This window comes from Saccostrea echinata, unplaced genomic scaffold, assembly GCF_033153115.1.
Source record: "Saccostrea echinata isolate AGI-Se365-2 ecotype Australia unplaced genomic scaffold, CSIRO_AGI_Sech_v1 ptg000009l, whole genome shotgun sequence".
In the NCBI taxonomy this organism is placed as follows: Eukaryota; Metazoa; Mollusca; class Bivalvia; order Ostreida; family Ostreidae; genus Saccostrea; species Saccostrea echinata.
Genome location: NW_026889758.1, coordinates 28,085,198 through 28,109,071, shown reverse-complemented (window position 1 = coordinate 28,109,071; position 23,874 = coordinate 28,085,198). Strand labels below are relative to the sequence as shown.

At 32.7% G+C, this 23,874-nt stretch overlaps 3 protein-coding genes across 3 annotated transcripts; 2 read left to right on the top strand and 1 right to left on the bottom strand.

Moving 5' to 3' along the window:
- Positions 1-832: 832 nt before the first annotated feature.
- LOC133182146 (sorting nexin-6-like) lies at positions 833-9,333 on the bottom strand. The gene is made up of 14 exons (XM_061316874.1): positions 9,301-9,333; positions 9,148-9,198; positions 6,246-6,350; positions 5,818-5,928; positions 5,207-5,328; positions 4,799-4,922; positions 4,548-4,643; positions 4,339-4,444; positions 3,972-4,047; positions 3,766-3,805; positions 3,465-3,647; positions 2,882-2,945; positions 2,630-2,715; positions 833-2,315 (listed from the first exon to the last, which is right to left on the bottom strand). Exons 1-14 carry the CDS (start codon positions 9,304-9,306, stop codon positions 2,262-2,264), a joined length of 1,224 nt encoding a protein of 407 aa, XP_061172858.1. The 5' UTR covers positions 9,307-9,333; the 3' UTR covers positions 833-2,261.
- A 43-nt stretch (positions 9,334-9,376) lies between these two features.
- LOC133183547 (uncharacterized) lies at positions 9,377-11,944 on the top strand. Its single transcript, XM_061318488.1, has 5 exons — positions 9,377-9,483; positions 10,484-10,735; positions 10,847-10,938; positions 11,037-11,378; positions 11,687-11,944. Exons 1-5 carry the CDS (start codon positions 9,426-9,428, stop codon positions 11,729-11,731), a joined length of 789 nt encoding a protein of 262 aa, XP_061174472.1. The 5' UTR covers positions 9,377-9,425; the 3' UTR covers positions 11,732-11,944.
- A 2,469-nt stretch (positions 11,945-14,413) lies between these two features.
- LOC133182613 (titin homolog) lies at positions 14,414-22,786 on the top strand. The gene is made up of 9 exons (XM_061317459.1): positions 14,414-14,506; positions 17,806-18,201; positions 18,324-18,391; positions 18,529-18,888; positions 19,068-19,310; positions 19,622-19,789; positions 19,891-20,064; positions 20,172-20,351; positions 21,571-22,786. The coding sequence occupies exons 1-9, from the start codon at positions 14,446-14,448 to the stop codon at positions 21,739-21,741; spliced, it is 1,821 nt and encodes a 606-aa protein (XP_061173443.1). The 5' UTR covers positions 14,414-14,445; the 3' UTR covers positions 21,742-22,786.
- The last annotated feature ends 1,088 nt before the right edge of the window (positions 22,787-23,874 follow it).

Here is a 23,874-nt window from a genome sequence, read left to right as displayed (position 1 = left end):
ACAGGGTTTTTACAAGATAGTATCAGGAAGGTTTCTACTAGATAGTACCAAAGTATTTCTCCCAGACAACACCAGAGGTTTCTACCAAATAGGATGTAGTTGAGGGTTTTTCTTATCAACAGATTTGTCCCAGACGGTAGACTTCACTTTCAACAACTATAATTTTAGTATTGAGGATAAAGGATAAATTTATTCATCATAAAATAATTCAAATCAACCAGCTTTGTGTTATTGAAGGCAATGAAAATGTACATTGAAATTCTATGTAAGTAACAAATTTGACCTTGGACCCCTAGGAAACATGGACCCTCTTAAAAGCTTTTTTCTATAAGTTCCCTTTTACAGTCCATGAAACTTTCCATTTGACCCCTTTTGTGTTCACTCATCATTAACTCTCGATTCCCTTTTTGATGCTTTCAGAAACTCAGCACTTCAATGTATAACAAGTGTTCACTCTTCATTTGAATATTGGTATTCTGCTGACCATTTAGTCTTTCTGTTTAAATGCATTAATGCATTCCAAGAATCATTCATTCAGTGTTTGTATTTGGTCAGTATTTGTACTCGATCGGCTATGCTTATCATTTGTTCAGCTTACATGTACAGTGTTTTCTTTCCATTTGCTCACCATTCACATGAGGCAGTAAAGCACTTCAGGAACCATTCTCTCAGTGGAATGGAGAAAGAAATCATGAAATGCTACACTGTACAAATTCATTTTAAAGTACATATGCAAGGGACATCAACTTTGAGTCCTCAGTGCTTTTACATCACAATCACTGAAATTGTTAAAAATCCTTTTTACAACCAAAAAAAAAAATAAAAATACAAGCTATGTAAATTAATTTTATTTTCCCCATCACTGTATTCATTTCAAATCACCCTATCTTTTTGTATAAGAAATACACTTCACTATGTGAAAAACATCCCTTATTGTAGAAGATCCATAAAAATTTACTTTTTACTTTTTTTTTCTTGCTCCAATGGAGTATGGACAAAAGAAACAAAACTGATATATTCTTGGGGGTTGGGTGTGTTTAAATTTGGAAGCGGTGTTGAATCCAATAATAACTCAAAAATTACAGAGAAAGATATTGCAAGTACCAAATTTACCATGTACATTATAAATATTTTTGTTCATAAGTATGTAAAACACTCATTAATGCATAATTTACTAACAAATGCTTATATGCATTTCACAAGCCAAAGGTTTCCAATTTGAATTCTACAACTTGTATAATTCAGACCAGAAACACTTTGCTTGCGAAGATGGCTTACATGGTGCACTGCAAAATAGTTGAAAGTTGCGAAAATATAAAGAAAATTCTTTACTACTTTTTTCAGACTAGTAACAATTTATTATCACATAATTTACAGAGAATGCAATAGCACTGAATATCACATTTGTTTTAATTGACAGAAATGGTTTGTTCAGAACATGAATGAATTAGTAAAACACTGAATGGCCCAAACTGCATCAAACATCAAAATTAGGTACACCTTACACTACAGGTATAATGGTCTAGGGATACAAAAAAGATCTGACTGCAAAAAAATAAGAGTATTTTACCACCAGAAAATAACCACAATAAAGTACATCATAAAAATAACAAGAGAACATTTAATCTTGAAAGAGTTTTTCACTCTAATAAGGCTTAAGAAAAAATATACCAGAGTTAAGCGACTGCATTTCAAAATGAAGATTTTGTACAATGGAATGCTATACATTTTCAACTGAAACATCAAAACTGACACTTCACCATGTTGATAAATTTAGAAAATTATTAAATGTATAAATGCTAAAGAACAATGCATCAAAAGCTACATGTTTAAATTGTATATGTATATAGTTTGGCTAATCATATAAATTAAACACAATATCCAAATAAAAAATAAATGTTGCTTAACCCTTTTAACTTATTTCTCTCGTTTTCCTGCATATATCACTTAATCCTTCTCATCATTCATGACTGATTTCATACAATAAAAAAAGTCTTGAAAGAAAAGATGGTAGACATAATTAAAAATACACCAACAAACTTATATGTACAAACACTATATACAAATGGTGTACAGCTAATAACTAAATGAGTAAAAATAATGTTGATGCATCATTCACCCTGAAAATGATCAATCTGTGATGTCATCCCCTAGTGAGTGACTGTGATTGGTCGATCTCCGCTAACTTACAACCCTTGGTATGTTGGCCCATGACTTGTGATTGTAAAATGGCATTTAATTATCACAGATACAAAATAGAATCATGCATCATCCCTCAAAGCATTTATACAGTTAGTTAACAACTGGGTCTGTGCCTGCAATGAAAGTTAACATATTTACATAAAAACAATAATGATTTTTTTTTACCAGACATTTTCCAATTGTAAACTTTGTGAATATATAATTTTTTTCTTTAAGTGTATTCACAATTTAGCAAATACTGTTTTGGACATTCAAGAATTACAGCATTTGGCATTGCATTATTATTAGTGCACTAAGGATTGCATCAAAGTACAAGTCCTATTAAAATAAGTGTACAATACTAAGACTTAAATACATGTACAAACAAAGTCCTTCAGAAATTAATGAAGTTTTTAGCAGTGAAGAAAATTATGATCACAGTACTTACCCTAGCATGTTTCAGTTCTAGTTCTACTAAATCTACAAGGTTTTTCTTGAAGTATGCTATTCTTCTTGTTTTAAACTCAGTTAATTCTGCAAATGCAAACAAAATCCCACATACAGAATCGGTTAATCCTCTTTGTAATTGTGTGTACCTTGAAAACTCAAAGTGAAAACTTAATAAGAGATTCCTTGTACTAGTATTTAAAATACATGTTAAGAGAGTGTTGGCTGTTGTTGTTTTTTTTTTTTTTTTTACCCTTTTTAGCTACTTCTGATATTTTCTCAAATCTCTCACAAGCAATTTGCTGGGTTCTCTCGGCCTGAAAAGAAAGAACAAAACATCAATCATGTCAGTTGTTGAGCACAATCAACTGATGAATGACAAATAATTTGAAAAAATAAAGGATGGATTTTGGTTTGTCAACTATTGCTCCTTTTTTCCTCGGGTAAACCATGAGTGTTGCATTTATAGCACAGCTACATTTAGTTTGATTATTGTCTTTGATTACTACATTTTCTAATCAGAACTGTCCTTTATGAACTTGTAGTTACATGAGAAAACTGGTGAATACTGGGGGTGCAAAATTACATCTATATGTTTTAGACTAAATGACATTTTGTAACATTTGATTATTAATGGTGTCTTTATCTAAAGACTAAGAAAATAATTGAAGAACATTTGATTTCAAGTTTATTTCTTTTTTCTTCATACATATACATTCCTTCAAAACTAATCAATCAGTAATCAATATGTTTATAAATTAATATGAATTTTAGCAAATACATATATTTTGAGTGAAATGATATGAAAATCATGCTCATTCAACAAATTATCCTACCTGTGCCACCTCTTTATTTTTAAGCCGAGCTTTCTCCAAGGCCTTATTGGCATTTTCATAATCTGCTAGAGCTCTAGCTCTCCTGTAGAGCAAATCTTTGGCTGCAGCAGAGTCTCTCATGTAATATCGTAGAGTGTCACTCAACTTCAGGTCCTCATCTGTAGACACTCTACCCTCCAATTTCTGAAAGTTTGAATAAAGAAATGCTTATTCTTTATTCCAAGGAAAAAAACCCATAAGCATTCCACTAGGAGAAGACATATAATGATCATGTTCTTTTGTTCCACTGTTAGAAACCTACCCTTGTTTTCTCCAGAGCCTCTGCAACTCTTGTAAATATTCTGAACAGGAAACAGGAAAAAGTTTATTAATCATTGCATGGACAAAGTCTTTCATATATTTTTAGTCTTGTACATACAAGCTTCAATACTCAATGGTAAAAATCAAAGAATTACTGGAGGACTTTCTCATGCTGAGTGTAATAAATTTTTTAACTTCTAAACTTACTTGTCCAACTCAGTATTTTCGACTGTCGCCAACTGTACGAAACCAGAGGAAATTTGGATATAATTATCTGCAACATCTACAAATATGCCAAATACATATGGAATGATATATTTACTCAACAATACAGAGAAAATTATTTCAAAATTAACCATCTTTTTTCTGTTGATGTTTCCATTTGTCACAGAATCAGAGAAGTTTATATTCTGTCCTAGAAATTTAAAATTAATGATGCAAGATTCAAAGAGGGAAGGGAAGAAGGGTTGAGGATTAACAAAATGCAAATTTAGCTCATTAATAAGGTACTTTTCCCCCTCAATCTCTCTAAACCTGGACAGTTACACAACTCCTACAATAAATGGACCATTACCTCCATGGCACTTAGTCATTCTATCTGCTTTGTGTGTTGCATCCTTTATTTTGTTGTGGTACTCAACAAGGAAACTTTTTTCAGACTCAAAAAACTCATCTACATCCTGTCAAAATATTCCATTTCCCTTGAATTTGTAACATTTGTGGATTTTTTTTTGTGCTTTGAATTTAAAGAAATATATCTGAGTAAAGTTCTTAAATATTTACCTTTTGGTTTGCCAAAAGTACTTCATCAGCAGTTTTGGTAATGCTTTTGAAAAATCCACCAATCTTTTCTTTCTTGTTTTTACCTCTAACACTCAACTAAATGAGGCCAAAATTAAATATATGAAATATAAGATATTAAGACATAATAATATGCATTAAGCAATTTTAAATTGAGCACAGAAGTGATCTTAGTGAGAGTGTAATATTGAGGATTATAAAAATAGGGCAAATGTGCTGTAGGATGAACTCACATCTTGGTCAAATGAGAGAAATACTTCAAAGTTGACATCATTCTTGAGCTGGGGATGAGCAGCAATTCTTTGTAAGAACACTTCATGCATTGCTACAGTCTTCTTAAATGTAGCTAAGTACTCCCTATAGAATGAAAACATAAATTGGTTCAGGCTATATTTAGCAATTTATCCCCCAAATTGGTATATACATGTGTATTTTTAGTGAGAAGTAATTTTAGTGATTTAATAATGTCAAGAGAGATAACTATATAACAACCGAAATGGAATAAACTGTTAGCGATATTCAATTTTAGCGATCTGAGAGCAATAGCTAACACATGTAATACCAAAATTGAATCCTCGCTAAAAAATTCTGCTTATACGGTAATAAATAATGAAAATCATGAGGTGTTGTTATTTTCTTACGCTTCTAATTCCTGTTTCATTTTTGTGAATTCTTCTTTAGTCATAGTTCCCTCCCCTTCTCCAAGCTTTTGTAATTTTTCTCTTGAAGCCTCAAAGTCGGGTTTCGGTGGAGCTGGTGGAATCTGCAAGTGAAATATTGGGCTGATGACAATGTAAATATGCTGTGTCAAATTGATATATAAGTGTGTGTGTGTTTTAACTTGGACAATGTGCCCTATGCTTGCAGAGAGAGAAAGAGTGAACAAAATATACAGTAGCTTCCTTTCAAATTTTGTCACTTCTGGCTCAGTAGTTCTGAAGAGATATACTTTCAGATGACCTTACTTTATTTTTACTTTTCCTTAAAATATCTCTCTCTGAAAGGACTTGCTTCTTTTTCAAAAAAATAAATAAATAAATAAATAAATTTGAATCTCAATAACTCAAGAATGTTTTGTGACAAGTTCGATTAACATGAGTGTTTTGTGACAAGTTTGATTTACATTGGTCTTTTGATTCTGGAGTAGAAGCCAAAAATTTAAAAAGTTCACAAATTACACAATATTAGATGAAAATGGGTTACAATTAAACATGCAACAAGAAGCACTTTAACCTGGTTTATAGATACTTACAATAATACCGGCATATTCTTCATTTTCAACAAATCTGTCATGTAACCACACAAATTCCTCATGTTGCCTCACAACTGAGAAGTCAGATTCTTTAAATCTTGACTGTGTTGTCTAATAAAACACATACATAAGTAAGAAAATAATATATCCAAGCAGTTCCTAATAAATCAGTTTTCTAACAAATATTTCACATCAGGATGTTATAAAATGTTTATTAAAGTTTACATACCGTATATACTCGCCTATAAGTCGGTCCGCCTATAAGTCGGTTGTATTTTTTAAGCTAACATTAAAGGGATTGACCCGCTATTATACCAATATTTTCATAACTTGCCTATAAGTCGGACAGGGGTTTTTGGACCAAAGTTTAACTCCCAAAAAACCGACTTATAGGCGAGTATATACGGTAATATACGAATTCTATTTACCTTTGTGTGCACTGTAAATTTTATTTTATCCCGTTCACTAAGAGCATCTGATATGTCTACAAGCAATGAAGTATCTGTTGACAAATCAACACTCACTGCTCTATCCTACAATATAAGAGACTGACATGTCACATGCATTATTTTAACTAATTGTTCAGAAAAAAAATGTTTGCAAGTACAGTCAAACCTCATTATCTCAAACTCAATGGAACCAAGAAAAAACTATAGATATACAAGGATTTGAGATATCCAACTTGTAAAATACATAAAGAATAGTGGTTAGGACTTCCAAATCACTTTGACATAGCCATGGTATTCAAGATATTGGTGTTCAAGATACCAAAGGTTAACCGTATTAGATAACTCATATTTGTATCTATAAAGTAGAGATTCTACTAACTTTCACTTTTACATTGGTCATTGTAGGGGAGACAGTGTGGTATTTTTCATAGGTTTGATACATGGTGCAAAATCCCCCATTTTCAGTTCAGTTCAATTTTCAGTCAGGATCGTTATTCAGTCAGGTTATGCATAGGTAAAACACGTTACTCAGCATAATTAAATTTTAAAAACACAAATTTTTGAGAAGATAGTTTGTAAAATAATCTTTAACAGCCAATTCATTCGAACAATTTCTTCTAGTCAATTTGCACGTAGAATAAGCGACTTGAATAAGTGAAACAAAACAAAAAAGAACGTTGACTTTGCTTCCTTCTATCAAAATGTATAGCATCGAAAATAACCGAACCGAGTCAAAATTATATGATACGTATCGTTTCGCAAAGGAGGCTTATCCCCTAATTAAGGTATATTAATTTTTTTCATTTTGTAGAAGAGTTTAGATGAGAGGTATTTTCTATACATTGGCCTCATTTATATGCACAAGCTGGCTGTAAATGAACCTGATTTTCCACCCAATCAAAATAAGGCAAAAATGTACCTTTTTCTGGACTTTTTTCCTAAGGTAAAAATGGAGTGCAGCTTTGAACAAGCAATTTTTTTCTGTCAGTAATTGGTTTTTGATAGATACATCTTTGGTGAAAATATAAAGTTTGTTTAAGTCTGAGCTCAATATTTTATGGAAAAAAAACTGCTTGAAAATAAGCAATTTTATATGAAATTTGCTAAAACGGTGGGAAAAAGTGAATTTCACGATGCATATTTCTAAATTAATGGCATTTTGAACAAATTGAAACTCGGGAATAAACATCGTGTGTTTAGCTGTGGAAAGAAAACCTATATATATATAAAGTAAAATTAGAAATTTTTGACTGGGGAGGAGGGTAGACCCCCCCTTGAAAAAATTCCTTGGTCCTTGTCTGAAGAATCAAGTCTTTCTGTTTCTCTGATATAAAAAAGAAACAAAAAACTGCAATCTGATTAAAATCAGATCCTTTGATCCACTCACATAGATCGCTACACAAAGATCTGAAGAAACCCTATTCAGGGTCATCTCCTGGTGACCTTTCTAATAAAAATATTCATTAAAATTTTGTCCAATCAGAGAGATCGTACGTAAGCGACATTCAGGAAAATGAATGTAGAAGTGAAAGTAGCTGTGGAGAAGATCTTACCGTTTCGAACAAAACAAAGAGCTAAAAAACAAGGCAAAAACAAGTACTAAATATATTTCTGTACAGAAAAGACTATGGTCATTCTTTTGATAGGCTACGGAAACCAGGTCACGATTTTCCGTTCGTGTATCATCGGGACTTTCACTTCCATAACTGAATTCTGAGATACTTCTAAATTCTTGCAAGCAAATGTTTGATTGGATAATTGAAAGGTCACCAGGAGATGACCCTGAATGGGGTTTCTTCAGATCCTTGTGTAGCGATCTATGTGAGTGGACCAAAGGATCTGATTTTAATCAGATTGCAAAAAACTGTAGTCTGTAGCCCATACCAGACATTTACTTACAACTCGTTCAAGTCATAACCTTTTTGAGATATTCTATACCATTTGAGAGATTAGTCCCAACCTGTTATTAGGTCCAGCACAATCTCTTGGTTTAGCTATCTATCTAGATTGAATTAGCTTTACAGCTTTATTTAGTTAGAATAATCTAACTATGTCTCGGGACAAGCCCTCACCACAGTTAGAATACGTTCCATATACTTGCAATGTAGCAAATCGGAGTGGATCCACTCCGAAATGATTTTGAAGAATACAAAAGGAGTTGCACTGAAAATAACTACCAAATTAATCATAACAAACCTTTTTGAGATTGTATATGCCTTTTAACCTAAAAAATAATCCATATAAATACGAAAATTCAACTCATTTTCTCAACGTTTTTTCCTCGCTTAAAATTAAATGCCATGTTGACATTCGGAACTCTCTGAATTGTTCACAGAAAATGCACAGAGTTCGAGTTATTGCCCATGTTTATTTTGCAACATTGCCAATACACGGAACAAATTCTATTGTTAAACTGGGTCCATAGGACAATATCATTTTAATAATAGAACATTCTATCTAAGCTTTATGGAGCAATTCAAAATAGCTTGATAAAGCTATTTCATTACAGTTTTTCGATTTTTTTCTTCTTTTTGTTAGAAATAGACAAAAGTCGCAAGTGTATGACAAATCATCTTTGTGCTGTCAGGGACCTATATAGGAGTATCTATTTGGTCACCAAAAAAAAATGCTTTATAGCCCCAACCCTTTTATTGTATGTGCTCTGCAGGAGACCGACACATTTTAGAAAATGTATTTTTTCATGCACTGTTTTGCATAAAAATGTAATCATTAAATATATATATGCCCTTAAGTTTCCCTTTATACGCCCATAACATATTTCTTGCTAAAACTGCTGTCCATAAACGTGAACGCATCAATATTCAGCGACAACGGGTTGACGAGGGGGAGTGACACTTCAATTTTGCGCATCTTTACTTACTTTGTCTTCCCCTTCGCCCGCCAAAAGGTCGGGGCTGTCATCTATTCCGTCCTAAAAAATAAAGCAGGGACATTTATATTACTGACAAACAAAAATAATCACGAGAATAATAATTTCAGGAAGCATACGCCACGAAAAGTTGTGGACACCCACCATCATGGCTGCAATTTTATCACGTGACTCAAATATATTGCACATCGAACCCGATATTTAAAAAAAACCTGACGTCACCCCCAGAAGACTGAAAATTACGTCACACGCACTTTTTCCAGAGAAAAATGAAGTGGGTGATGTTTCTATTATCAATAGTTTTCAATTGCGAGGAAATCCATTCTGGTGAGGTCTTTGTGTCTGCTTTCTCAGAATCAGAGATGGTTAGGTCCACAAAGGTCAGAGCGATTAGCAATTTAACGCTAGGCTTATTATGTGTATTAATTAATCAGTCAATACCTTCTTCATATCTATAGGCTATTTTAATCAATTCAGACTTAGTTCTGCCAATAGCGGGGCATAAATTAAAGTAACAAAGATATATGGCACAGATTATACAGTTATAAGTGCAACCTTATATGATAGGTTTATTATATAATTATATGATCTGTTCTATATATGATGATGGAACATCTTCCAGTACATTTCATTCCAAATGACACTGTACACGTACACGTACGAAATCAATCATTCTTATACATGTATAGGCCTATATTGGGATTATCATTTCAGCAGCACAGTATATATGTGGTTTAGTTATTTGACAAGGGCCCCACGTTCCCCGAGTCCCGGCCCGGGACTCACCTTAATTGTTTTTTTATAAACAGTAATTTAATGAGTTCATAAATCAAGACAAAACTTGCCACTCATTTCGTGCGCTTGGACCAAACACTTGCGCTCCATAATATCTTCAGAACTGTTCAGGCCCGTAGGAAGCAATTTCCTTTTTTTTTTAATTTGGTGGTGGTTAGGGTGGGGGGTGGTGGTCAATCAAACATTTTCAGTTTTGGGGGCACTACCAAGGAAAAAATCTTTAACCCGCCCAAAAAAAAAAAAAAAAATCAACAGACGTTACTATTGAGGAACATAAGCATAAAGTAGTTGTGTTTTCTACAATTATATGTCGGCAAAATTAAAGGGGGTGCTTCCCCCGGCCCGTTCCTACGTCCATGCTGATGCAGAGAGTAAATTTACATTTGTAATGGATTTATTATGGGATAGAAAATAAAGGGTTCATTTTGTACCCTTTCTTTGAATTAAAAAGCATAAATACACTTTTATTTATTTATTTTTTTAATGAAGTTAAACACTATATTTTTCAATAAAAATTTCGTTTCTTTTTCAGCTGTCCTCGTTCAGAAGGCACGTGTGAAATCATTAACTAAGGTCGGAATTCCAAGTCTTAAATTATGCATTCAAACGTGTATTCGGACGAAATCCATAGACTGTCAGTATTTAAAGTACAACACAACAACTCAGCAATGTTTGATGTCTGAGAGTAAATATGCCGAGCTGGCAGGCTGGGTATCGGTCAAACCGGAGCAAAGACAGAACGAGAAAGTCGCCCGCCTATTCCTTGAACGAACACATGCAAACAGTAGGTGGATTATATGTGAATGTAGTCAACAATGGCTAAATGTAGATATTTATTTTTTTTTTTTACATATTATTTCAACTAACAAACTTTTTTTTTCTGAACATCTTTTAGACTCCAGTGCAATGTCAAATGCCGACTCTTCTGCCATCGTAGCTCAAATGATAAAAATTCTTCAATTAGAGGCGAAAAGCCTGGAGCTTCAGGTAACGTCATCAAGGCACACACGTTATTGTAGTGAAAGCCAAACTTCAATAAAAAAAAACCTTAACCGGTATATGTATCAAAACTTTTTTTCTTCCAGAAATTACTATCTACAACAGAAAACCTAATAACACTAAGGGGCGGTCAGCACATTTTGTCACCTACGGTCATTTCTTTAGCTAAAAGAAAAATGCAGGTTCTCCATATGAAACTCATGCGCCATCAGCAGCAAGTGACAATGTCATCGGTGAAGCTTTTAAAATCAGGGTCTATCTTAATGAATTCACGTGGAGATGAGAAAAACAAAACTGCATTTTGGAGAAATTTTAATCGTCTTATAGAAACTTTGCGCCTTGACCAGAAGAATATAATGCATGATATCTTGTATGATCTTTTGAAGACCCTACAATTTTACCAACAACTGCAAAACTACAACCTTTTTGTAGGTATTTTATATCAATTGCAGAAAAAAAAATAAGTTACTTATACGATATATTTCTGAACAAGTTATACAATTTACTTGTTTTACAAACTTCATGATTTTATTTCTTGATGAAAAATACAGAATAATTTTAAAAAACATTAATATTGTAATAAAAATAATAAAATGAATTATTTTAAAAACTGTGAATAAATGAATGTTTTTTCCATTTTTTATGGAATTATGAAGTTTTGGGAATATTTTGACACTTTATCTATCTATTTTATTGAAGCAAATATTTAATTGACTTATCCCCATCTATTTTGAAGATCCGCGGGATTCAGAAGCCAACCCCCAAAACCATTCACCGTTGAAACTGTGTGATAAGAATTCCAGACCCTGTGTTCTCTTTTTCGGAGAAGCGACTATAGGAAATGATATATATGATTTGTAATAACAATTGAACTGTAATAAACTGTATTGTACAGTCCTTTTTATTGTCAGATGAAATAAACTGCATTATAAATGAAACATCGCAAATATCAATACTCATGTACGTACTGGGTAAAGACTATAATTTCAAGTTACACATATTTGTATTACCGTTATCAAATTTACTGGAACATTTATAAAGTTCTATAATAAGCACTTAAAAAAACTGTCAACGATAGAGTTATCGGACAGTTCAGTTTCCTATTTTTTTTTTGGGGGGGGGGGGGGTTGTACCCAGTACTCGGACAATTCTATGCGAATTGGTGAAATTTCTACATTCCCAGGTGCATCAGAGTCAACGGTAGCTATCTTGATATGCCGCCTAGATGGAGCTACATCAGAGCTAGCTTAGGGAACTTTGCATTCAAAGGTACATCAAAATGCGTATGATACGCCCGTATGATCTCTGTATTCAGAGGTACATCAACGTGTGTTGATGGAGCTCTGTTTTCTGACGTGCATCAAAGCCCAGGTGGATGGAGCTCTACCTGCACCAGGCCCGTAGGAAGCAATTTCACTTGGGGGTGGAAGGGGGATGGGGCACAACCATACATTTTCAGTTGGGGGGGGGGGGCTATCAACTATCAAAAATTCCTTGACAAGCAAAAAAATAAAAAAAATAAAAAATAAAAATAAAGGTCACCAGACGTTAATATTGAGCACAGGCACTTGGGGTCTGGACCCCCCCCCCCCTTTTCCATTTTTTTTTTCTTTTTAAATATGGAGTCGATTCACCCTTTTCCTATTTTTGTATTCTAATATGCACTATATGTTATCAATAATGTAACTCTTTTGTCTCTATATGCTGTTTTTAAATATACCGTTTTCGACTGATACATAAAAAGAGAGAAGGCTTGCAACTCTTTTCTCATCGTCTGCCTCACCTCGCTTAAACTTCGCCTGATTATTTATCGAAAGAATAAGAAAACATGGAATATGCATACATCAATAAATTCGTTATACATTCTTCTTTCTTTTCATATTTCCATTTAATTTTTATGTGCCCCCGATTTGTAAATATTTCGATTAAATCATCCGCATCTAGGGTAAATTTTGTTGATGTGCACCAGCTGGGACGGAAGTGCCCGGTATTTTCGGGTATCATCATTACATGTAATGTAATTCGGAACATTAAATGCGAGAAGGAATACATCCCGAATTTTCTCTTCATATAACATGTAACGGTAAGTTCTGTGAATAACAAGATAACTTTAACTAGCAAATTTTAATGGATGAAGATTATACTTTAAATAGACGACCTAGACAACCAAATTCCACAATATTGTTATTACAAACCTGGATTTTTTTTTAATGCAGAACATTTATAAAGTTAGAGTTACCGTTATTGCACTTCCGTCCCAGCTGGTGCACATCAACAAAATTTACCCTAGATGCGGATGATTTAATCGAAATATTTACAAATCGGGGGCACATAAAAATTAAATGGAAATATGAAAAGAAAGAAGAATGTATAAAGAATTTATTGATGTATGCATATTCCATGTTTTCTTATTCTTTCGATAAATAATCAGGCGAAGTTTAAGCGAGGTGAGGCAGACGATGAGAAAAGAGTTGCAAGCCTTCTCTCTTTTTATGTATCAGTCGAAAACGGTATATTTAAAAACAGCATATAGAGACAAAAGAGTTACATTATTGATAACATATAGTGCATATTAGAATACAAAAATAGGAAAAAGGTGAATCGACTCCATATTTAAAAAGAAAAAAAATGGAAAAGGGGGGGGGGGTCCAGACCCCAAGTGCCTGTGATATTGAGGGGCCACAAGCATATAGAAGCTATGTTTTCTATAGTATTGTTTATATCGGCACCCCCCCCCCCCCCGTGCCCCCTCTGGTTTCTACGGCCATGTGCATCGTACAAGTGTGATCTCTATTCACAGGTACATGTGCATTCACATGCATTTGTGGTGGGCGGAGCTTTGTACTCACAGGGGTAGGTCTACATAAACATGTGTAGGTGCAGCCTATCACAGACCCTGTATTCACGTAGTGTACGTACATTTACTTCTGCCTTCGGTGGTGGTCGGCATTCGCCGGTACCTTGGGAAGAGGGATGTAGGTGAAGCTCTGTATTCATGGAACTACGTCAACATGTGTAGATGGAGCTCTGCATTTACAGGTAGGCTACATGAATTTATATCATCAACATGTGTAGATGAAGTCAGCTGGATGCTGTGCATGTAAAGGTGCATCAACGTGCTATAATAGGTGGAGCTCTATGCACAGGTAGAGGAGGAGCTCTGCGTTCACAGGTAAAGTATCTGTGGAACTGCAGCCACAACTACTCTTACATGTGTAGATGGAGGTCTGCATTCACACTTGACATGTGTAGCACAACACATACATGCAGGTACAAGATTCAATTTCTACTAGATCTATATTTCAGCTTCAAAAGTTAAGGCCATTATTATAAAAAAAAAAAGGTGGCAGATAATATTTTCTTTTTGGCACAAAAAGGAACCTTTCGGCCTTCTTACACTAAATTCATGATTTTGCAAAAAAATGTATGACGTCACAAAATATACGTAAAACGTCATTGGGATGGAGGAAATGGCAGACGCTAAAACAAGTTAGGATGTTAAAGTCAGTGCTCTTGTGCTCATTGTTTTTATTGTGTCTACAAAATGAAAATACAGGTAAATGCCACAGATTATATGTTATATCTAGATCTAAAAAAGATTTTTAGGTTGTTTTGTGTTCTGATGTGAAAACTGAAAAAAAGAAAAGAAATGGAGATCGTTAGATGGTTAAAGACAGTGCTATTCTGAAATTTGTTTTAAGTGTGTGAACGAAATGAAATTACAGGATAATCATTAAAAAAAAAACATATTATGAAAAACTGCTTTCAGTTTCAAGAGCTAGCCTACTTCGGTACGCATTGTCACCGATTTTGATAAAAATTTGCCCATCGTTACAACTTGACACCAGAAACATACATGTATCAATTAAAATTTGGTTGCTATGTGTCGTGGTTTCCATGAGATTTTTGAGATTTTCAGCATTTTTTAATCTTATTAAAGACTAAGAAAATCAAACAACCCATTCTCACAAAAAACATCATATCTTGTTGCCACTTATGTTATAAAAAAATTATTTGGAATATATATCTCTAAGTAAGTGGTAATCATAGGTTCATTTAGAATACATTTTAAATGCTGAAAAATGCTGGAAAAACGCTCAATATTCACTAATGATAGGTGTAACATGATCAAACTTAATCATCAACAAAAGAATAGTATTGGGAATATTATTCTAGAAATAACTTTCATCACAGTATATAGCAACACAAAATTTGTTGCTTAGGTTTGGTTAATGCTGAGCTATCTAAAGGTAAAACAAAATTCAAGTGATAAAAAGTTGCATAGATTTGTAAAGGGACAAAAAGGTAGAATTTTGAACATCATAGAAAGTTTAGAATTTCGGAAATTCAATATTTGCATCATTTGCAATCAAAATAGGTCCAAAAACATATATATTCTAATCCAGGCATCCGGGGTTTTTTTTTAGTTTGTATCCTCTGTCTCTAACAATACAACAATTTTAAACATCTATAAACATCAAGCATAAAAATAATACGATTGTCAAAAGAGGTCATTTTTTCTGTATGTATATAATTATATATATATACATGCATTGTATTAAAAATATGACGTCATTTGATTGTTGCGTAGTTTTGTTAACGTCCAGCACATGTGACAATGCAGTGTAGTCGGAAAAGCCCTTTTTGAGTTCACCAGTGCGATGCACTTCTAGTTATGTTAATTTATTCTTACATTTTCAGAAGAATTTGAATTACATATATCCCATATTACACGTAAAAGCTTTATATTAATATAATAATTTATATCATTCTCAGGGGAATTGCTTAGGAAATATATAGGCAAAACAAGAAATATTTGAGAAACATATATACCCTCCGGATCCGTGTGGCAATTTTAGAAAGGAAGCAACTGTAAAATTTAGAATGTTTGTAATGATAGTGAAAACAATTGGTCATCTACTAGTCAGAGGCAAACATAATACTAAGTTCGATCTCTAACGGACCTCCAGTACATTCAAGGTAATATACTTCTTAGAGGGTACCAGTGTGTGAAATTTGGTCTTTAAAGGAAACGGGTCACAAGAAACTGAATTGATAATAGCAATTGATCATGTGACTTCAAAATTTACAGTGGTATTAACTATTAAAACACTTCTGAGGGCTAAAAAAGTCTACCAAGTTTGTGTCTATCAAGCAAAGGGTTTCCAAGATATGGAGTGTGGTCAATATCTTTCTATGATCCGTTTGACACTTGACCATTGACCTTCTGACTCCTAAGCAAAAGGAATAATCTACTCCTCAAAGAATATTAATTCTTTGAAAATCTTCTCTGCTCTCGGGCATCTAGGAGAAGGCTTACAGTACAAAGTTGTAATAAGCAAGTGTTTTCACCAGATTTGTGAAATTCTTGACCACTGGGCACTGGGTCATCTCGTGCTTGATAAGGCACTATTGATATTGCAGAGAAATTTGTAGTACTTTACTGATAGAAGTTATTCCCCTTCGCTATTTACAATGTACTTACTATTTACAAGATAATTTATTACTGTAAATCATGTAATTGATAAGTCAAAATGAATAAAGACTTAAAGGAGAATTTTTAATGTACATGTGTAATACATAAAGTACTTTCTTAGTTTTTAATGGTAAAGTAGACTTGTAAATAATAGATGTATAAAAATGAGACAAAAATACATCATCTATATACATTATATACTCTCTAAAGACCAAGAAAGGCCAATATGTGATGGAATGTTTAGGGTTTACTACATGTTCCAAAATTCAGAGGCAATGTATGGTGTGATATGTAAGATTTGACAACTTAACTTACCCTTTGAATGTCATCTGGATTTTTTTGATAAAGAATTTTTACCTGTTTTGTGGTTGTGAAATATGGGGCTCTGAAAGTGAACGAGTACTGTACAATTACGCTTTCTTAAACATCTTGAATTTGATAAGCAGTACCCCAAGTTGTATGGTTTATGGTGAAACCGGGCGGTTTCCTAGATGCATTAATATATGCTCTTAAGTTATAAAATACTAGGCAAAACTTGTATGGAAAAGAAAATAAATTGTGTAGGATTGTTTATTTGTATCTGCGTAAACAGTTTGATAAAGCCTGGGTTTTCTTTGTTCAATGTATTTTTGACAACTGTGGTTTATCAAATGTACGGTGTGAGCAAACTTTTTATGATGGAAAATGGATAACTGCAACAGTCAAACAAAGGTTAGAAGATCAATATATTCAAAAATGAATTAGTAAGGTTCGGCAATTTATTAAAACAGTTAACTAATTATGAGTGTGAAAAATATTCATCTCTGTTATCATTTAAACTTAAGAAAAGTCTTGTAAAATTTAGAACAACAAATCACCATCAACAACAGGCAGATGAAATAGTACACAAAGAAATGAACGACTTTGTAATTTGTGCGACAGTAAAAAGATAAAAGATGAATGCCACTACATTTATAATGTAATACTTTAGGATATTTGAAGAAAAAATTCTTGAGCCAGAAATTTTGTTGTAAGCTAAATATTATAAAGTTTTGTGAAATTATGTGCTCAAAAGATTTTGAAATTTAAAAAAAAAAAGCTGTGTACACTTATTACTAGAATTAATTGCTTGGTCTCTTCTCCCTCTAGCTAGACTTGACTCACATTTCTTGCTTGACCCATTGCATTATATGTACAAACGTTTTCGTACCTCATGTACTATTTACAAGTTTTGAGAGAATAAACTGAACTGTTCTCAAGTCGACAAAAATCTTTTATACTAATAACTGTAATATTCAATAAAAGGCTTGATTCAGATGGTATTCTGCATCAAATTCTCACAAGTGCAAATGATAAAAAAATCTTTGTACTGTCCTCTGATTGTTGTTTTTGTTTTGGAGGTCGCCACAAAAGACAAGTTTCTCCTTCATCAGTGGTCAGTTTACCAGGAGACATAAAGATCATCCGAAGAAGCAATGTACCGAATCATGGTGTATGTGCAAAGTTATGCACGGAAGAAAAATTGATTAAATGTCAATATTTTAAATATCAGGAGGAAAAGAAAATGTGTTTTCTATCTGATCGAGACCAACCGAATATTGCCGTAGATGTTACTCCACAAAATACAACAACCTCCACCACTACAGGACCTAATGTCGAGGAACAACAGAAACATAAATTAACTGAAATTGCTGAACTTTTGTTCAAAATAAAGAACGCCTCTCAAAAGCCAACACCAAAAGTTGCTGGTGCAGAACAAGTTTCGACAAAAAAATTAACCAAACATAGCGATAAAGGTAATTTTATAAAAATAGAAATGAAAAAGACCCTATTCTGAATTAAGGTACATACATGTTCATGTACAACAGATAAATATTGGTTCATTATACTTGTATATCTCATCATTTCGTTTAAATAGGCCAGAAAAAAGCGAAATATACGAAGGGAAACATAGCGAATCTAAAGAAAAATCTAGAAAACACTCAGGTGAGGTATTCCCTGTACATTTTGTATGTTGCCTTTTTTTTCAAAGTACAAACCTAAGAAGGATTTTTTAAAAACGTTTGTTGATAGATAATTTCAAATTATTTGTGTGATATAATTTTGATTTTCATTCATTCCAGAGTTTACGCGACAAAATCCATCTCATTAGTAAAAGTGTGCTGGGAAACTTTACAAAGATAAAGGAAATGCAAATACGATCATTACTGCATTTTAACAAAAGAATGCGTAATATTCACGAAGAATTGCTTCAGACTACTAAAGAAATAGACAAAATAAAAAAGTCGATGGATGAATTGAAACAAAAGAGTTCTGATAAAAATGTTCAGGAAAGCATAGCATTTTTACAGAAAAGTCGGGAGAAGTTTGATACCACTCTGAAAAAATTAGAGGAAAGGAGCGCTAAACTTCACAGCGACCTGGCATTGTTTCATCGGTTAACAACAATAATTGCCAAAAAGGTGGATGCCCTGAAAGATAAGGTGTTCATGATCGTGCCTGCTTTAAAAAATTCTGTAATTTATTTAAAACAACCATAAATGAGTTGTGATATGTAAGTAGCCTTATTTGTATTAAGATAACATAGATAGGGGTATTTCCGTTTAATTGAAAAATGAAAAGAAAATACAATGATTTATAGAGTATGATCTTATTTTCTTAGCCAAAGAATGATCCAAACATGCAAAGGTTTCAAGCAGTAGCTGTCAAGTCAATGGAAGAATTATCTCATCACGGGAAGAAAATTCAGAAGCGAATTAGAAATCTTGAACAAAACATTAAACTCGTAGCTCATGCCCTTGTCATGTCACAGACCGATGAATCAAAAAGTAAATCCATGATAGAAAACATCAACAAAGAACTGACAAACCTGAGAAAGGCAGTTCAGGACAGCTACATGTGGCACGTACGTAGATTCCTTCACATTGACAAACTGCATGTATTTTAGATTCAGAGGTAAACTACATATATTTCTGTTGTATGAATTGTAGACCAGCTTACTGTTTGTATAATATAATACTAATACATAAGAATAGAATTTTTGAAGTGTTGCTGAATCACCATTTCTGTCTGATATTCTGTGAATTTTATTTTCCTTGCATTCTTATATGGCTTTGAGTTTAAATAGGAATTAAATTGTACTTGGACTTTGTACTGTATCCAATTGACACATTCCCGTTTCAAGAGAATCATGTAGATAATTATTTCTTATTAAAGAATGTGAAACAACTAGGTGGCATTTATGCAAAAGAGGAAGCCCCCAGCGCTTTAAAGAAGATCAGTCATCTACTTAGAAATATTAATACATACATCGGACAACTCAATATAGTCAGTGTTCAAAGATTACAGAGGATGAACAGAAAAATGAATAAATTTCTTTCAAAGGTAATTCTCAGAACTGTAGCATTTCTAAATACAAGTATTCTAATGAGAAAAAAAAAACCAACTTTTAAATGTCAGACAATATTCATTATATTTTTCCACAGACCTTAAAAGCAATCTCAAAAATGGAGAAGAGAAGAAAAAAAGTAGTGCGAAAACGAATAGGAAAAATGAAACAAGTTTTGATAGATTCCCTGAAAGCTTTGGCACAATGGACTCAACATGAAGAAAAGGAAGTGAAAAGTTTGAACAAGAAAATGGACGACCTGGCACTAAAAGTATATACATACAAATATTTAAAGAAAGCCCACTTCAACATAGAAACGAGCTAAATACACGAAAATATTATTTGTAATTAAATGCTCAAGCTTCATATGTATTTTAGACTTCGAGATTTGCAGGCGGAAGAAAGGTTGCAGAGAAAAATAACCAACAACTGAAAATAAAGCTGAATAAAATAAAGAAAACAGAGAGAAAAATGATAAAATCATTGGCGAATTTAGAAAAGTCAACCAAGGAAAATTCTGCAAAATTACAGGAAAATTTAAAGCATGCAATGAAGAAGGTAATTTTATATTTTGCATTAAAATCTCTGTCAGTTTAAAAACGGTGAAGTAACGATATATGTTTTTTCAAAAGTATCTTACATTTGATTCGTTACACAAGTGCATGCCCCACGTATGAACAATTTCTAAAACGAGGCAAGCTATTGACAAACAAGTTAATGAAACAAGGATATCAACAGTCTCGTTTAAAGTCACCATTTCACAAGTTCTTTGGTCAATACAATGATCAGCAAATGCCATCTATCATTAAGTCGAATGCTGACTGATGTTTGTCATACTAATTGTTAGGCCATTATTTAAACACTGAATTGTCTACGGATTTTTCCGTTTGTCCGATCATGACAATGAACACAAGGCGGGTGTGACCGGTCAACAGGGGAAGCTTACTCCTTCATGGCACCTGATCCCACCCCTGATGTTTTTAGAGGTCCGTGTGTGCTCCCGATTTGTATTGTTTCAATGGATTGTTGAGCTTGATTACTTTAGGATTAAACGTTCTTTTTGAAAATTTTATCGATGTGTAAACTCTTGACATTTTACTCACAAACTAAATAAAAGTGCGAAGCATGAACAGAATATAGGATATAGACATATGAATTTGATGCTAATAAGGTAAAAGTCTACGTTTCTCTTTCCTATCGAGAACTGAGCTTATTTGCTTAGTATTGGGAACGACGATAAAATGACATCATGCATCAGAAATTTTTAAATTCACACTTGTGATCTGAGAGTGACATAAACATAATATTCCTGTCTGTCAGTCCTGCAAGTCGTCAGTTTTTATTTATTATTCATTTTTATTTGATTTCAAGTTTCTGCAATCGTTTAGCTAAAACAGACGAGAAGTAACGAGTTGTTTCAATTTTTTACAAAGCTAGGTCAAGAAAGTAGTTCTAATTGAGAGATTTATCGATGTGTAAACTTTTTCTTGAATTTGTTCTCGTCCAATCAAAACACGGGAAATCAATAAATAAAATTTAGGTTGGAATTACTGTAAGTTATCTCCACATTTCATGTATAATATTTTCATCACAATCATAAAATAAACATGATTTTTTTTAATATAATTTTATGTTTCTCTGTCTCTATTTCTCTCTCTCTCTCTCTATGAAAATTTGATGTTCTGACAATTGAAATTTTAATAAAATGATATTTGATCAACAAGTGCCAGAAGTGTTTATTTGAAATCATAACTTTTCCCCCCTTTATTCTAAGCAGACATTGAGCACGCAGGATAAAAAGATGAAGGAAATAAATGAAAAAAAGTTACAAACTGCCTTGACTGCCACTCGGAAAGTAAACAGGAGAATGGAAATATTGAGACAAAAGGAAGACAAAAAGTTGAAAGAAGCAAAAGCAAAAATGGACAAAAAAGTGAAAGTGGTATGAAAATAAAGGAAAAAGTCACCTTATAATGTAATTTATGGGGTGTTTTTTGAAAAATTATTCAGTTGAAATGTCCCCATTGATAAAATTATGAAATTGTGGTAGATACTTTAGAAATAATATTTGTACAAAACCATATTTATATGCATGAATACCTCATTCTGACGATAAAATAAAAATAAAAAAAAAACACTTGTGTCAAAGGACATTGTTTATCAATATTAGAAACAGCAGTTTATGTATCTTTAAAGGAAGCAAAATAACATACTCATAACAAATGTAAAATAATCTGTCTTCTACAACATATTCACTATAAAAATTTTAATACCATTAACGGAAAACTACTGGATTGAAACTTCTAACTACTGCATGGAAATTTCAAGTATGTTAAGCATATTGCAGAAATTAACAATAAATAACTGGATAAATTATTAAACAGTAACTTGAGTGTGCGCAAATAGATTTCTTGAATTCAAATGTACAAATGTTATGTGACCACTGGAAATATTGAGAATATAGAACATCTCATATACTTGTAAAGACTCATTTTTTTTTACATGACTTAAGCTCAGTTGTAGGTTTCAAAATCAGTTGGAAACATAAAAATTCGGATTTTTTTAATAGCATGAAAAAAATAATCTCCTTGACTTTTTACAAACACAAGATGAAGTGTAGACTAGCAAAGTTATCTTGTACTAGGGATTGTTTGTACAATTATTTCACTCGTTATTAAATACAAATCAATACATGTATATTGCAGAATGGTGACATAAATAAGTACTAATTCATAAAGTGTTCAAAAAGTTTGTATAGATTTGTAAGTTACAGTGTGTATGTTGCCAACACTTGTGGACTGGGTGGGTTAGTATGGGAGCAATATGATCTCGAGTAAGGTGAAGAATGGTGGCCTACCATGCTAGCATAGAAATATATTGTACACTGTAAACGTTTCCATGGTATATCTTAATTTTGTTATGAATGTTGATGTAAAAATATATACCCTATATATACCCTATATTGTTATATTAAGCTAGAAAAAAATATTTCAACAGGCATGTATTTTTTCCTGTGTTCTTTTGTATTAAGCATAAATAATTTATAATTATTATTACATTTCATAGAATATCTTAAATCAATATTTGCACTTCATTTCTTTGATTTAATGTTAAGTTTGTCTATATGTTAAAGATATATTAATTTGTAATTAATAAAAGAGAAACAAACATAAAACTGTTGTTATACTGTGAAAATGATACAGATCTCAAGCAAGATCCTTTTGTCTAGGCAATGAAGAAAATGTATGATAAAGTTGTCCATGACAAGAGGTTAACAGGCAGAAAGAAGGAGCTACAGAAACAGAAAACACGGATTCAAAATGCCTTGGAACAACTGAAGACCATTGGAATATCACATTTTTCAAAGTTAAACAAAAAAGTTCAATCCATTATAAATGAGGTCTGTAATGTTACTCTAAATACCACCAACAATAAATACACTTGTATATTGATTGAAATTTACCGACAGAATTTGATTTTAAAAATGGTATTTTGTGTTTTGTGCTAGAAAAATGGAAACGTTGATGAAAAAATGGTCAGAAAAATGCGCAGAATTAAAGAAGCAGTTAGAAAAACTTTAAACTCTGTAATAACTAGAAAAGACAAAGATCGCAAACAGCTGTCAGCAATCCGGAGAAAATTTGGTGAATTCTTAGAGAAGGCAAGATTTACTTTTATAATTATATTTATATATAGATATTTTCTTCAGTGATGTTTCTCAAAGTTTCAAACGTACAGAGATATGTCACTTCTTACGAAACAAGTTACAATGCTAAAAAGATCGCCAAATAAATGTTTTTTTTAAACTTCTTATCGTCTTTAAAACTTTTAAATCTTTTTTTTACCTCTCTATATGCAGTATGTATTCCTTTTATCATTTTTTGCGAATGCAAATTTATTCTTGATCAAAGTTTTGTAATTGTCAAAAATTGGAAAGTATTTGTTTGTTTAAGGTGAAGGATATAGAGAAGAAAAGGCAGAAGGAGACTACACGAATTGCAAAGACAGGAGAAAAGAAGGTATTTATATATCTGAATAGTAAATAACATTGCTATAAATATATAGTATCTTTTGTTGTGGA